Source organism: Microcaecilia unicolor, chromosome 3 (genome assembly GCF_901765095.1).
Source record: "Microcaecilia unicolor chromosome 3, aMicUni1.1, whole genome shotgun sequence".
Lineage (NCBI taxonomy): Eukaryota > Metazoa > Chordata > Amphibia > Gymnophiona > Siphonopidae > Microcaecilia > Microcaecilia unicolor.
The window spans coordinates 266,086,541-266,102,208 of NC_044033.1; the positions used below are offsets into that span (position 1 = coordinate 266,086,541).

General features: G+C 46.3%; 1 protein-coding gene across 4 annotated transcripts in view; it reads right to left on the reverse strand.

Annotated features, from left to right (window-relative positions):
- The window catches only part of PRKD3 (protein kinase D3), a 243,652-nt gene that overhangs the window by 12,514 nt on the left and 215,470 nt on the right, over positions 1 to 15,668 (reverse strand). For all 4 annotated transcript variants that reach the window (XM_030198066.1, XM_030198067.1, XM_030198064.1 and 1 more), the window contains one exon: positions 5,251 to 5,336. In XM_030198066.1, coding sequence (XP_030053926.1) covers positions 5,251 to 5,336 — 86 coding nt within the window. The remainder of the gene's footprint in view (positions 1 to 5,250; positions 5,337 to 15,668) is intronic.

The window sequence follows — 15,668 nt, forward strand, 5'->3', positions numbered from 1 at the left end:
CAGCCACATAAGCCGCTGCAATGGCTTCCTTGACCCATCTTGCCACTGTAGGCTTAGAAGCCTGCAGACCCTTACGAGGACCTGTAAACAGGACAAACAGATGATCCGATTTCCGGAAATCATTGGTTACTTCCAAGTATCTGATGATGACTCGTCTCACATCCAGAAATTTGAGAGCAGAGCATTCCTCTGGGTAGTCCTCCCTACGAAAGGAAGGGAGACAGAGCTGCTGATTCACATGGAAGCGAGAAACAATCTTGGGCAGGAAGGAAGGCACTGTGCGAATAGTCACTCCTGCCTCAGTGAACTGCAGAAAAGGCTCTCGACATGAGAGCGCCTGGAGCTCGGAAACTCTTCTGGCTGACGTGATAGCCACCAAAAAGACTGCTTTCAACGTCAGGTCTTTCAGAGATGCCCTCGACAAGGGTTCAAAAGGCGGCTTCTGCAATGCTCTTAGCACCAGGTTGAGATTCCACGCAGGCACAACTGAGTGCAGAGGAGGGCGCAGGTGATTAACTCCCTTGAGAAAGCGCACCACATCTGGCTGCGAAGCCAGGGAAGCACCCTTCAGGCGGCCCCTGAAGCAAGCCAGAGCCGCTACCTGAACTTTCAGGGAACTGAGCGACAGGCCTTTCTCCAGACCTTCTTGCAGGAACGCCAACACTGAAGAGATTGGAGCAGTGAAGGGAGAAAGTGAGCCTGCTTCACACCACGCTGCAAAGATACGCCAAACCCTGGCGTAAGCAGTAGAAGTAGAGCGCTTCCTCGCTCTCAGCATAGTGGCGATGACCTTGTCTGAGAAGCCCTTCTTTCTCAGACGCTGCCGCTCAATAGCCAGGCCGTAAGACCAAAGGGGGAGGGATCCTCCATCACCACGGGACCCTGATGTAACAGGCCCTGCTCCACTGGCAGCCGCAGAGGATCGTCGACTGAGAGCCTGATCAAGTCCGCATACCAGGGACGTCTGGGCCAATCCGGACCCACCAGGATTACCCTGCCTGGATGCTTTGCCACCTGGTCTAGCACCCTGCCCAACATGGGCCAGGGCGGGAACACATAGAGAAGCTCTTGTGTCGGCCACTGTTGGAGAAGAGCATCTACTCCCAGGGATCGAGGGTCCCGTCCTCTGCTGAAAAAGCGCGGCACTTGGCAATTGGCCGATGACGCCATGAGATCTAGGCTCGGCTGGCCCCAGCGCTTCGTGATGTCCAAGAACGCCTGAGCAGATAGCTGCCACTCTCCGGGCTCCAAGGTATGGCGACTGAGAAAGTCCGCCTTGACATTCATGACTCCGGCAATGTGGGCCGCTGACAGCTGCTCCAGGTTCGCTTCCGCCCACTGGCATAGATTCATAGCCTCCTTGGCTAGAGGGGCGCTCTTGGTACCTCCCTGGCGGTTGACATAGGCCACAGCCGTGGCATTGTCCGACAGGACCCGTACCGGCTTCAACGCCAGTACCGGGATGAACTCCAAAAGCGCCAACCGAATGGCTCTGAGTTCCAGGAGGTTGATAGACCACTTTGCCTCTGCAGGAGACCAGAGCCCCTGCGCTGTCCTTCCCAAGTAGTGGGCTCCCCAGCCCGACAAAGAGGCGTCCGTCGTGACGACAATCCACTCTGGGGTCACCAGAGGCATTCCCGCAGACAACTTGTCTGTCTGCATCCACCAGCTCAGCGCCTTGCGCACTGCTGGGTCCAAGGGAAGGCGCACAGCATAATCCTCCGACATCGGAGTCCAGCGCTGCAGCAAAGAGTGTTGAAGTGGTCTCATATGAGCCCTGGTCCAGGGCACTACTTCCATCGTGGCCGTCATAGAGCCCAACAGCTGCACATAGTCCCAAGCCCGAAGAGGAGAGGCTACTAGGAACTGGTCCACCTGAGCCTGAAGTTTGACAATCCGATTGTCTGGCAGGAACACTCTGCCCACTTGGGTGTCGAATCGAACTCCCAGATACTCCAGGGACTGAGTCGGGCGCAGCTGGCTCTTCTCCCAGTTGATGATCCATCCCAGGGAGCTCAAAAGAGCAACTACCCGGTCCACAGCTTTGCCGCACTCTGCATAAGAGGGGGCTCGGATCAACCAGTCGTCCAGATAAGGATGGACTTGTACTCCTTCCTTTCGCAGGAAGGCCGCGATGACCACCATTACTTTGGAAAAGGTCCGCGGAGCAGTAGCCAACCCGAACGGGAGGGCTCTGAACTGGAAGTGTCGTCCCAGGACTGCAAAACGCAGAAAGCGTTGATGAGGAGGCCAGATGGGAATATGCAGGTACGCTTCCTTGATGTCCAAGGAAGCCAAGAACTCTCCTGCCTTCACTGCCGCTATAACAGAGCGGAGAGTCTCCATGCGAAAGTGCCGCACTTTCAAGGCCCGATTGACCCCTTTGAGGTCGAGGATAGGCCGGACAGAACCTCCTTTCTTTGGTACCACAAAGTAAATGGAGTAACGCCCCTTGCCAAGCTGACTTTCTGGCACCGGAACGACCGCACCCAGGCGGATCATGTCCAAGGTCTGCTGCACTGCCACAGCTTTGACCGGAGACTTGCAGGGAGAGAGTACAAACCAGTCTCTTAAGGGTCGGCAGAACTCTAGCTTGTAGCCGTCTCTGATGACTTCCAGCACCCAAGCGTCTGAAGTTATTGTGGTCCACTCGCCCAGAAACGAGGACAGCCGTCCTCCAATCTGCACTGGGGCGTGGACCAAGGCCCCGTCATTGGGTACGAGACCCTGGGGGAGGACCGGAGGGAGCACCTCCGGGACGGCGGTCTCTGCGAAAGGAATGCTGCTTGGGGGAGAAATTCCTCTTGAAGGAAGGGGGGCAGAGGAGCCCGACCTGCCCGGGCGGTACCGACGGGCTTCCTGAAACCGTCCTCTGGAGGTACCGGGACGAGTACTAGCCCGAGCCCTGACCTCTGGTAACTTCTTGCCCTTAGACGTGCCGAGATCGGTCACGATTTTGTCCAGCTCGACCCCAAAGAGCAGCTTGCCTTTAAAAGGCAATCTAGCCAGGCGGGATTTAGAGGCGTGGTCAGCAGACCAATGCTTCAGCCAAAGCCACCGCCGCGCAGAGATTGTCTGAGCCATGCCTTTAGCTGAGGCCCTCAAGACATCATACAGCAAGTCTGCCAAATAGGCTAAGCCCGATTCCAGGGCCGGCCAATCAGCCCCCAAGGAATGATCCGAGGGGGAAGCCCGCTGCACCATAGTCAGGCACGCCCTGGCCACATAGGAGCCGCAAACTGAGGCCTGCAAACTTAAAGCAGCCGCCTCAAAGGACGACCTTAAGGCCGCCTCCAATCTTCTGTCTTGGGCGTCCTTTAGGGCCGTGCCACCTTCCACCGGCAACGCCGTTTTCTTAGTCACCGCAGTGATTAAAGAATCCACGGTAGGCCACAGATAGGCCTCACGTTCACTTTCAGGCAAAGGATAGAGGCGGGACATAGCTCTAGCCACTTTAAGGCTCGCTTCCGGGACATCCCATTGAGCCGAAATTAAGGTGTGCATGGCATCATGCACGTGGAAGGTTCTAGGCGGGCGCTTCGTCCCCAGCATAATGGCAGAGCCAATAGGGGCTGAGGGAGAGCCGTCCTCCGGAGAGGAAATCTTCAAAATGCCCATGGCCTGCACTAACAGGTTGGGCAAATCCTCTGAGCTAAAAAGCCGCGCTGCAGAGGGGTCATCCGCTCCAACCGAGCAGGGATCCGTCTCCTCCAAGGAATCCGCAAAGGACCGTTGGGAGAACTCAGATACGCTGCCCTCATCTACATCGGAGGAGACAAAGTCCTCCAAGGCCTGGGAATGAACCCGAGGGCGTTTACCTCTGGGAACCTCAACCTCTTTACCAGACGAGGGAGCAGGGGCAGCGTTTTGCATAAGGAAGGCCTGATGCAGCAGCAAAACAAACTCGGGGGAGAAACCCCCCAGACTGTGCACTTCCGCAGCCTGGGCTACAGCCCTAGACGCACCCTCAACCGGCGCTCGCAAGAGCGGGGGAGAGACATGCTGCGCATCCAAAATGGCGTCCGGCGCGACACTCCGCGAAGGAGCCGCGCGGGAAGAACGGCGCTTAACTTTAGCCGCTTTTGTGCCGTCGCCCAAATTAAGGGCGTTCATGGCATTAATGTCTCCAACCTCAAGGGCGGCCCAAGAAGAAGCCGTCCGAGCCGCGTGGCCGGCCAAGATGGCGGAGGCGAGGAGCGGGGGATGGGCGTTTATGGCGGGAAAAACCGCCACGCCGGAGGAAGGACCGGGACATTCATCGGTCACGAAACTGTCACCCAACAAGGGCGAATCAGGCTTTAAGACCCCCGCATCCCCTCTAGAAGCGCTCAAGCGATCCGGGGAGCGACTCTTTGCGCCCTCGCCCTCCGACGCCATATGCCACGTGGAGAACAATCGGGGAACCCCCTGCCCGCTATAAAAAGGTAAAAATTACCTGCTTTCCGCTCCGAGCTGTAACGACCTGGTGTCCCAGTGAGTAGCTGCAATAAACGTTTAAATAAACGCCTTTAAGGACGTTCAAAATTTTTTTTTTTTTTTTTTTTTAACGGAGCCAGCGGGAGGGGGGAGAAAAGGAGGGACCTGGCGCCACCAGGTTTGCACTTGCTCAAGAAGAGCCCTCAACCCCAGGCACTCAACAAAACCTAAGAATTAGGCTTGGAGGCCTAGCCAGAGCTGCTGCTGTGTGTGACCACCACCTGCTGAGATAGAGAACATACTGAGGAGTTTCTGGCAGCACATGACCACATATAGGGAGGCAAAAGTTTGCTCTCTATCTCCACCTGCTGGTAGATGGACACAACCCACCAGTCTATGGATTGATCAGCTTGATGATATGGAATTTACACGCACAGATGTCTATGCATATTCTATAAAGTGATGTGCTTAAAGACGTGGATCTGAAAAGAGGGTGTGGCCATGGGAGGGGCATTGCTTGAATTTATGTGCACTGTTATAGAATATGCCTGTTCCACACGTAACTTAGGTGTCGGCATTTACACCAGGTTTTCATTGGCATAGATGGTTGAGACTAATATAGTCACAGAAAATGGGTGTTAGGCATATTCTATAAACTACACCTAGATTTAGGCATATTCTATAAACTAGATTTAAGCGTATTTTATAAACCACACCTAGACAGGCACAGTTTATAGACTATGCCTAGGTGTATCTTTTTCGGTGCAATATATAGAATCTAGCCCTATATATCTATATAATTTGCACACGTAACATTTATCAATAATTACTTACTTGTAGCCAGGGATGACTAAGTGACTTATCAACACTGAAACGTTTTCTCATCTTCACTTGAAGCAAATTGTTTATTAAATCGATGGCTGAAAAAGCAAGGAAGTCTTTAGAAGTTACTAATTGAAATGGTAAATAAATTACTTTTTACAATGTTTTAGTTCAACCACAACCTGGTATTTGCTTGGAAAATATAATTCAGACTCCACTGCTTGAAAATAAGACTTTCTTCATACCATCAATAATATATCTATGAAGAGGAAAAGACTTCAGACACTCGATAACCCCTAATTTGTATTTAAAAGTGGGTATCGTGCTGCTCAGCATTTACTTTTGAAAATGAACTTTTCTTCATGTAAACTTGCTGGCGAGCAACCTCACAAGTCATAAAAACCTCTCCAATTTATGCCTTCTTAACTTTCTGCAAAATTTCTTAACGTCATTTGAGACTATGTTACTGATATGTTTATAGTGCGAGTCAGACTATGGGACCTGCTCCTTATGAAGCGTCTTTGAAACAGGAGCTCGCTGTTGGGCGTTACCCATTAGTCCAAGTCGCATAACAGATAAGTGCCAGATGATTTCTATAAGAATGTCAAGCATGATAAACTATGAAAGAAAAATAATAAAAAAATAAGGTGGCATAAATTGGAGAGGTTTTTATGACTTGTGAGGATGCTCGCCAGCAAGTTTACATGAAGAAAAGTAAATTTTCAAAAGTAAACGCTAAGCAGCACAATACCCACTTTTAAATACAAATTAGGGGTTATCGAGTGTCTGAAGTCTTTTCCTCTCCATAGATATATTATTGACGGCATGAAGAAAGTCTTATTTGCAAGCAGTGGAGTCTGAATTACTTTTTACAATGTTTGCAATAACAGAAAAAAATCTTTCAAATATGATTTCATTTAATTATGTGCAGAGATAAGTTGCGCTCCTTATTTCTCTGTAGACAGCGGGCTAAATCAGATATACATGCAGGTGTCATCATCAAAAGCACCGGAATGGACTAGCTTAGCTCAGAAAGTACTGGGAACACTTATGGGCATGCATGCTGTGCCCCTACAACCTCCTCTTGAGAAGGTGGTAGGGAATGTTCCTCTGATTTATCTTCTGTCTACAGAGAACACCTGTTGGAGGTAAGCAGCTTTGCTTTCTCCATTTACATGCAGGATCAATTAGCTATACAAGCTGTGGGTACAGAGCACTTGTCCACATGTGAAGACAGCTTCTGCAGATTCTAGGCAGCATGTGAACAGCATCATCACTGGAAGGTTTGAGCAACCTGGATCATTCACTAGCTCTGAGAGAGTTGTTGCCACTAAGCAAAATTTACTTTAATACTGCTTGTTTTACTGCACCATCTCTTCTACATGTGTGATTCAGATAATAATGCAACGTGAAAGTATGTAGAAAGGCCCAGATGATAGCTCTGCAGATGTATGGAAACTTCCCTTCAACAGGCTATAGATACTGACATGGCTCTGATTTCATGAGCCTTTATTTTTGACGGTTAATCCAATCTGATATGGTGACTGCATTCATTTATGTTCACTAACTATAGTTATAATTATCCTGGCAATGGCAATTCCCACGCAGTCCGAGGGGTCAATTCTCATAACTCCTGCACTACAGCCAAAAGTGCACATCCCATACCTCTGGAAAAGTGCAGAAACCTAGCTTGCCAATGCTCAAAGGGAATGGTATTCAAATTATATGCATGCTGTAAAAGTGAAAGAGGGGGAACGTGCTTGGTGCACGTACAGAAGAGTTTTTCGGTAATTGCAACTCTTATGTGCATGTGTCAGGCAAACTCAAACGTGAAGCACATATTGGCACTGCTCTTCTGTGCTCTTTAAATATAAGCTTTTCAAAAAAAATTTTTTGGATGGCTTACATTTAAATGCAGAAAACAGGAACCAATGTATGCTTTCACTTCCAGGTTTGCTCCGACTCACGCACATTTCTTTCTGAGGCTTACAGGCTTCCTTCTACTTCCAAAAGAAATCAAAACTGGCAGATTTTAAACTGAAAATTAAAAGAAATCCTCTCTTCAAATGCCCAATGCCAGGTCCAAGCTGGCATTAGGCTTCCTGTGGTAAGAGCAGGGTTTGTTTGTGCTCTGTTGGGAGGGAATAGCAAATTACCTCATTAACATCCGTTTGATTACATTTAAATACAATTTGCAGCCATCTTTGGTGCACGTGTTGTTTCCTGTGCTAAAGCCCTCTGAGCATTCTGCACAGATTAACAATGGTACTACTCCTGCGCTAACTGGCTCTAACACCTGTGTTAGGTTCTGAGCATCGGCCCCGAGTTATGATTTGTGGTGAGTTTCCACCTATTTAAGACAAAACACAATAGCTTTCTTATAATCTAGCATAGCAAGAGCTTTTTTCTTCAGACAAGAATGAAATTTCAAATAAAATACTGGTTGAAGGACTGGTTGAGACAAAAAGGTGATATCACCTTAGGTAAAAAAAAACACAACAAAAAAACAGAATGAATTTTAAGAACCAGTCTGCTCATAAATAACTGTACATAAGACAGATGCAAAACACATACTCCCAAATTCCTTGACTCTTCTAGCTGATGTAAAGGTCATACCAAGGGTGCCTGGTTTATTTATAAGATGCCTGTGTGGAACAGTGTCAAAGGCTTTGCTAAAATCTAAGTACACCACATCTAGATCTCTCCCTACCTGGCTGGTCACCCAGTCAAAGAAATTAGTCCGAAGAGAGTGAGGTTTCTGGAATCCAGTGGATTGCAGGACCCAAGACAGCATGGTCTTACTAAAAGTAGGTCTTTTCAAACATATCTATTTTAGAAGCACTTCTATTAATTTATTCACCACAGAAGTCAGACTGTGGTCTGTAGTTCCCAACCTCTTCACTTTCACCATTACTCCTGATTCTAAAGAAGAGGCCTTTCCTCCTCTGATGCAACTTCCTGTGTACAAGTCAGAGGAGGAAAGGCCCCTGATGACGTGCAAGGCTGCCTGTGAGAGTCCCTGCTGGAGCGGATTACTAGAACAAGTAAGGAGGGCTGCAAGGAAGGGGAAGGAGAGGACAGCGGACAGCAGGGAGCCTGAAGGCAGCCGAGGGGAGGAGGAGATGCTGGTACTTGAAGGACTCCTGGGAGGGGAGCACAAAGGTCTAAGCAGGAAGATGTGGAGAAGCAGAGGGGAGGAGAAGACACTGGAGGAACATGGTGTAAGTCTCCAGAGAAAGGAAGGGTATTTTCATGCATTAGTGCGACTTGAGTTGTGCACACAAATCTAGACTGATTCTGAGTGGAGGAGTGGCCTAGTGGTTAGGGTGGTGGACTCTGGTCCTGGGGAACTGAGTTCGATTCCCACTTCAGGCTCGGGCAGCTCCTTGTGACTCTGGGCAAGTCACTTAACCCTCCACTGCCCCAGGTACAAATAAGTACCTGTATATGTAAGCCACATTGAGCCTGCCACGAGTGGGAAAGCGCAGGGTACAAATGTAACAAAAATAAATAAATAAAAAATTTGCGCACACAACTGAACTGGTTAACAAGCCAATCAGCGCCGCTAATTGGATATTAACAAGCGACTATCGTCACTAATTAGAATTTATGTGCACTACTTGCTAAGTATATTCTATAAAGTAGGCCGCATAAATTCTAACACGCAGATTTCAAAAGGGGGCGTGGCCATGAGAGGGGCTTGGGCATTCCTAAAATTTATGCACAGTGTTATAGAATAACCTTTTCTATGCTTAAAGTTAGGCATGTGCATTTACACCATCTTTTCATTGGTGTAAGTAACTGCACCTAACTTTTAGTCAAAAGGACGGCGCTATGCATATTCTGTAAACCGCGCCTAAATTTTGGCATGGTTTATAGAATACGTGGAGGCGTGTTTTCATCAGCGCTGATTTTTTTGGCGCCAAATATAGAATCTGGCCCTATACTTGTAGGCACATTATATGTGTGTAAATATGGTAATGTACCATGGCTACTCTTTCTTACTCGTGATTTGGAAGAGAATATTGGAAATCTGATGTTCCCACTGGAAACAAATAGGTTCGTTTGAAACATTCCCACCTGAGAAAGATTACGTTTTGTGCACTTTCATTCAGGGACCACTTCCAAGACTATAACATTCAACCTAGTTTATCTGTCAAGTTATTCTTGTTCCCAGGTATACAGACAACTTTCATAGGAATCCTCATAGGTATTTCTCTGTTCAAAATTCTTGTAATCTCTTGGCACAGTGATAGAGATTCTGCCTCCCTGCTTGTTAATTTAGTATATTGCCACTAGATTGCCTGTTTGCATCAATACCACTTTTCCTTGAAGATGAAACAAAGGTATTGACAGCATTGAGAGCATCTTAATTCAAGCTAGTTTATCAACCAGAAAAAACTTTAGAGCATTTGGTGCCAAGATGGACTCTATGATGCTGAGGTAATTGGAATGAAAATTCTTCCAGCAAATTGGACTGACAGTTCATTTGTGAAAAAATTGGAGAAGGTGGAGATAGCCACTGATTTTTTTTTTTTGAGAAAGTGGATATACAGATTTGATCTACTGGAACTTCTAGTTCCTTCTCATATGGAGACACACATGAAAATATATCTCACTCGTGTTCATTAAAGAAAAGTTGGGAACCAGCCCCATATGCAGCCTCCAATGACTGCAGTTAGACAATTTTACTATAACCCTTCTACAAACTGAGCATATGTATGGAACTAAAGTGGTTCATAAAAAATATTTCAGTTTAAGGCATTTGACCAACCATTTTCTGTAACTTCTTGCTGTCAAAGCAGATATTTTTGTGGAGAATCCTTTAACTGTGCTTGGTTCTGGAATCAAGCTAGGAAATTCGTGCTGATCTGAGCAGCTGATGCAGCATGAGAAGAAACAGAAGCTGAAGGGTTCAGTTTATCTGCTTCTGTAACCAGTATTTTTGACAAAACTGATCGAAGAGATAAGTCCCTCTTTCTTTTTGCTGGCAAAGGACCAAGTTATAAATGAGAAGTGGAAGGAACTTTGTTTATTTTGGTGGAAATAACCCATCTAGCATTGCATCTTCTTCTGTGGAAGCTTATCCATACCACTGGCTTGACACTATGGCCCTCATCTTAAGTTTCTGGCATCTGATCAACTCCACAATGAGAATTTGGTGCTAAGATTCCATGCCAAAAGTTTGGCCCTGAGGTTCTGCAACTGGAGGAAAATACTCCAAGTCTATGCCTAGGCTTCAACGCTCAAACTCCATATCACTAGATCCAGCACCTACTGGTTTGGTCCTTGAACAGTTGATATTATTGCATGGACCTCTGGCACTTATCTTCTGGTACTGAGGCATGGTACCTAGCTTAAGGCACTTTGCTGAGATCCTTGCCATATCTTGGTTTCACCCTCAGCTGAGATCTGATTTTCCCAGATCAGAACTGGACTGTGAAGGCCCTTTCAAGCAAGAAATACATCCTGTTCACTTGATAGGAATGTGGAAGGCTCAGAGCCCAAGACTTTACTTTTTTCTTCTTCGCAACAGGTCCCTGTATAGCCTGTGGATGGAGAGGATCCTCAGTTACACCCTGCCACAACTATTGCGTTGTCTTCATTGCGAGTCAAACCGAGGCATAACAGGCAAATCTTATCCTTCTCTTTGAGGCCTGTCTTCCTATCATAGGTAGGATACCTCTTAAAGACAGGTTTTTCCTTAGATATGTTGAGAAGAATGCTGGGTAGGTCAAACTCAGAGGCCCTTTTATAAAGAGGTGGTAAGCCCAACGCAAGCTTACCACAAGCTAATCTGGAGCTACCGCTGACCCAACGCAGATGCCGGCAGTAGTTCCAGCCCCAGCGCACACCATTTCCTGTGCTAGGGAAAATCAACCTGTATTTTTTAGCTTGGTGCTAACCAGGTGGTAATCAGGCAGCACTGCACACTACCTGGTTACCACCGGGTTAGAGCGCGAGCCCTTACCGCCATATCATACCGCCACAATTTCATTTACGCTGATGACATCACCATATTTATTCCCTTTAAATCTAATCTAACAGAAATCTCAGACAAAATATCCTTGGGCATGAACATCTTAACCTCTTGGGCCAACGCCTTTATGATGAAAATGAACAAAGAGAAAACGCAATGCCTAATCCTTTCATCCCAACACTCCGCGCTCCTCCCAACCAATCTTAACACTTCTGACATCACAATCCCCATATCTGACAACCTGAAAATCCTTGGAGTGACATTAGACAATCATCTCTCGCTCGAAAGTCACGCAAAATTAACTACAAAGAAAATGTTCAACATGATGTGGATACTGAAATGAATAAAACCATATCTCCCCCTAAAAACATTCCGGAACTTGGTGCAATCCACAGTACTTAACCATGCCAACTACTGTAATAGTATTTTCCTGGGCTGCAAGACCTATATCCTGAAGAAACTTCAGACTGCCCAAAATACAGCAGCATTTCTGGCAACAACTCTTCATGAAAAACTTCACTAGCTCTCTGTCAGAGAACGAATCAACTTCAAGATCCACACATTAATCCACAGAATCATCCACGGTGAGTCTCCGGCCTATATGCTCAATCTGATTAACCTTCCCACCAGAAACAGGCCTAAAACTTCGCGAACTTACCTCGACCTGCATTATCCCAATTGCAAAGGACTCAAGTTCAAAACCTACTATGGATCCAACTTCTTCTTAGGCAGCCAACTCTGGAATGCCCTTCCCAGACATATTCGATCAATCAGTGACTATCTACCATTCCGGAAATCACTAAAAACCCATCTGTTCAAGCAAGCCTACCCAAATGACCCAATTTAATCCTATGAACCCATCTTCCCTACACATATCCAGGAGACAACGACAATGAACCAGACTACATCTCCCACCAATTTCCCTATGCTTATCCCCTGTCCCTTCCCCCCTCCTCTACCTCCTTCTAATGCTCATCTACCCCTTGCTCATACCTCTCCTACTCCCTTCACCTTTGCCCATCTCTACCCACCTATCTCTTTTATTATTCAAGTATAAATAACTTACATTTTCTTTATCAATACTCTGTAATCCATATTATTATGTAAGCCGCATTGAACCTGCTTTGAGTGGGAAAGCGCAGGATACAAATGTAATAATAATATCAGTGGGTGGCTCTAAGTGCTCCCCCCATGTGGCCAAGCGTTAAGAGCAATCGATCTTTACTGATATGGTTTGCTTAGTTTTCCAGTAGGTGTACTGATGTTCTAGTGCCTAGCACAATGTTTATGGTGCTGTCTTTTCCTAGGTAGGCCCGCAAGTGACACCTGTAAGTTAGTGCTATTATGGTATAGCAGAATTGTTCTGAAGGTACTGAGTAATACATGTTTGGTACTGGATTTTGGATTTGGTTTAGACCACACCTTACTCAGTAGGAATTTTCCTGTCCCTGGAGGGATACAATCTAGTTTGTACCTGAGGCAATGGAGAGTTAAGTGTTGTCCAAGATCTCAAGGAGCAGCAGTGGGATTTGAACTGTGGCTTCTCTGGTTCTCAGCCTGCTGTTCTAACCATACAGTATAGCTAATGTGGATAATACATATTCCAAACATGTTTGATAACTCAACAGTAAGTTAAAGGCTAGCACAGCTAAAGACTGCTGGTCATTTGTCAACCTACCAAAAACATTGATAGATAAATCATTTTATGTCATTAGTAACCAATTTCTATTACAGTGCTGTTGAAAACAACTGTTCAAGTGGCGAGCAGGAAGGCTGATCTGGGGAGCTACGGCTGACTGGGAGCCAAGTGTTAAAGTACTTGTTTAATATGTTGCATTATTTTGGTGTGCATTATTTTGATTTGGTACAACATGAAAAGTAATCTGCAAAAGTTAGAAGAATGGTCTAAAGTTTGGCAGTTAAAGTTTAATGCGAGCAATTGTGGAGTGATGCACTTGAGAAGTAGAAATCCAAGGGAGCTGTACATGCTAAAAGGTAAAAGGCTGATATGCCCTCCCTTGGCTTTGACAGCAATTTCAGTAGATGGAATGAAACATGATAGTGCCTGGCGGACTTCTGTCTGTGTCCCGAAAATGGCAAGGAAAGACCAGGATCAAGTATTCTATACCACATTTATTGTTGGTTTAATCATGAATTGATCATGAGTGTGGCTGGTGGACAGACTGTAGGTCTTCATCTCTCACCATCTATCGCCACAATCTCCCATTATATGAAACCTTCCCTTGCATGTAGTGAGCACTTTTTCTATGAGTAACAGGTACAGACTTATGACCTTTTGTTTCTACCTTTGTGCTGCCTTTTCAAAGACACTATTGTCAGTGGTGTACCAAGGGGGGGGGGGGGGGGCGGTGGGGCGGTCCGCCCTGGGTGCACGCCGCTGGGGGGGGGGGGGGGTGCCGTGGCGCATGCCTGCTCCAAGTTCGCTAAACTTCATCGCTCGTTCGCTGCAGCTCCCTCTGCCCCGGAACAAGTTACTTCCTGTTCTGGGGCAGAGGGAGCTGCAGCAAAGCGAAGTTTAGTGAACTCGGAGCAGGCACGTGCCGCGGCACCCCCCCCCAGCAGTGTGCACCCGGGGGGGTCATTTCGCCGGGGGGGGGGGGGGGGGGGGGAAGGTGTCATTTCGCCGGGGGGGGGGGGGGGGCGCATTGGCGCTCTGCCCCAGGTGCCATCCAGGCCAGGACCGCCACTGACTATTGTACTTCTTGTTCTGTAAATGTTAGAGCGGCAGTGTAATACTTTGAAAATCAGACAAACCAAAACCTGTGTGCTATTTCAGCAAACCTAATTCTTACCTGCTTTTAAGATGAAGTAACAGGGGGGATAAGGTATGAATTAGATGGTCACATAAGCACTTTAAGGGCCCTTTTGCTACAGGGCATTAAAGCCCTGATGCTCAAAAGTAAACGCGGGTGCTAGAGGTCATTAGTACCATACTAGCACCTGCATTTACCTGCACAAATTGTTCAGAGGCCCGGAGCGTGGCAACAAACGAGCGTACAGACGAACAGCACAACTGGCATGCTAATATATTCAAACTCATGTAAATGAGATCATTTTGTATTCCTCTCCAAAATGCTCAGAAAAGAGTGCCTGAAACAAAACTGCCTTACCACTGCAAAATATAACGCCAATTCAGAGCAGGCGATAGGGTGTTGGAAGAGAGGTTTCTCATGCTTCTCTCATGATTCTTTCTGCCAGTTTTGATTGCTTTTGGAAGCAAAAAGGAAACCCGTGCACAGATCCAAGCAAAAGCACATACTGGCACCTGTTTCCTGCATCTAATTTAAAGCATCCATGCTAAAAAAAAATTTTAAATGCCCAAAGCGAAAGCACGCATTGGCAGCTATTTTCTGTGTCTAAATTTAAGTGTTGAAAGAAAAAAAATTTTTTTAATGCTTAAATTTAGGCAGCAGAAAACAGATGCCAATATATGCTTCACATTCGGGTTTTACCAGGCAGACGCACACATGAGACAAGCCTACTGCTGAACTCTTCTGCATATGTTCCAAGCAGAATCCACCTGCCGAACTCGCTAATACTCAACGTTATGAGCGCGTTGTTCCAGTGCTATTTTTATGGTGCTATTCGGAACAGCACCGGAGTTTCGAGCATCAGGGCCTAAATTCTTAACACGAAGTTAGGGCGTGCAAATAGGCCACTGCAGAAATGTGTTAAAGCAGTTTGCGGTATTTTACCTGCTTGCGTGTGCAACCTGCATGTTACCAAATTTTTTTTTTTTTTTAATTGGAGGAGGGACACATCAGGGGCAGAGAGTGAGCATTCCTGCGTTATCCAGCTAGAGTGTTATGATTAGAGTGTGTTAACTGGATAACGCAGTTAACGCAGCAGCACCTAGAGACTCCAAAACAGGAGGTGGTAAGTGCTGTCACATTAATTTTTTTCAGGTTCTGCGCAAAAACGGAATCATTACCACATAACATACAAAAAAGAAAAGAAAAGAAAAGAAAAAAGAAATGTCCTAAAAAGTGCTGTGTTAAATCTGCGCTTAGTGTGTGCAGAAAAATCCTGCATTACTAAGCATTAAGTTTAGATTTTACTGCACTTTGGTAAAAGGGCTAGGTGAATCATCCTATAGTGTTCCAAAACCATCTGACATAACGAAACCTGCCAATGTGAGGATGACCATAAAATTGTTAACAAAAGCGATCTCCACTTACGTTTTAAACTTAATTTAGAAATTGCAAAGGAGCTCAACACAGGATGAATACGTTTTAATTAACTGTAATTGTTATCAATGTTTGAGTATGGTGTTTTTCAAAATGCTATAATGTTGAATATTAACACAATATGGTGTTCATTTTCAAAGCAGATGGACATCTTAAAATGCATAAAAAATGTCCATCTGCTAAAAACGTCCAAATTCTGATTTTGGAAAGTCAGAATCTGGATGTTTCACACTGCAGTTCAT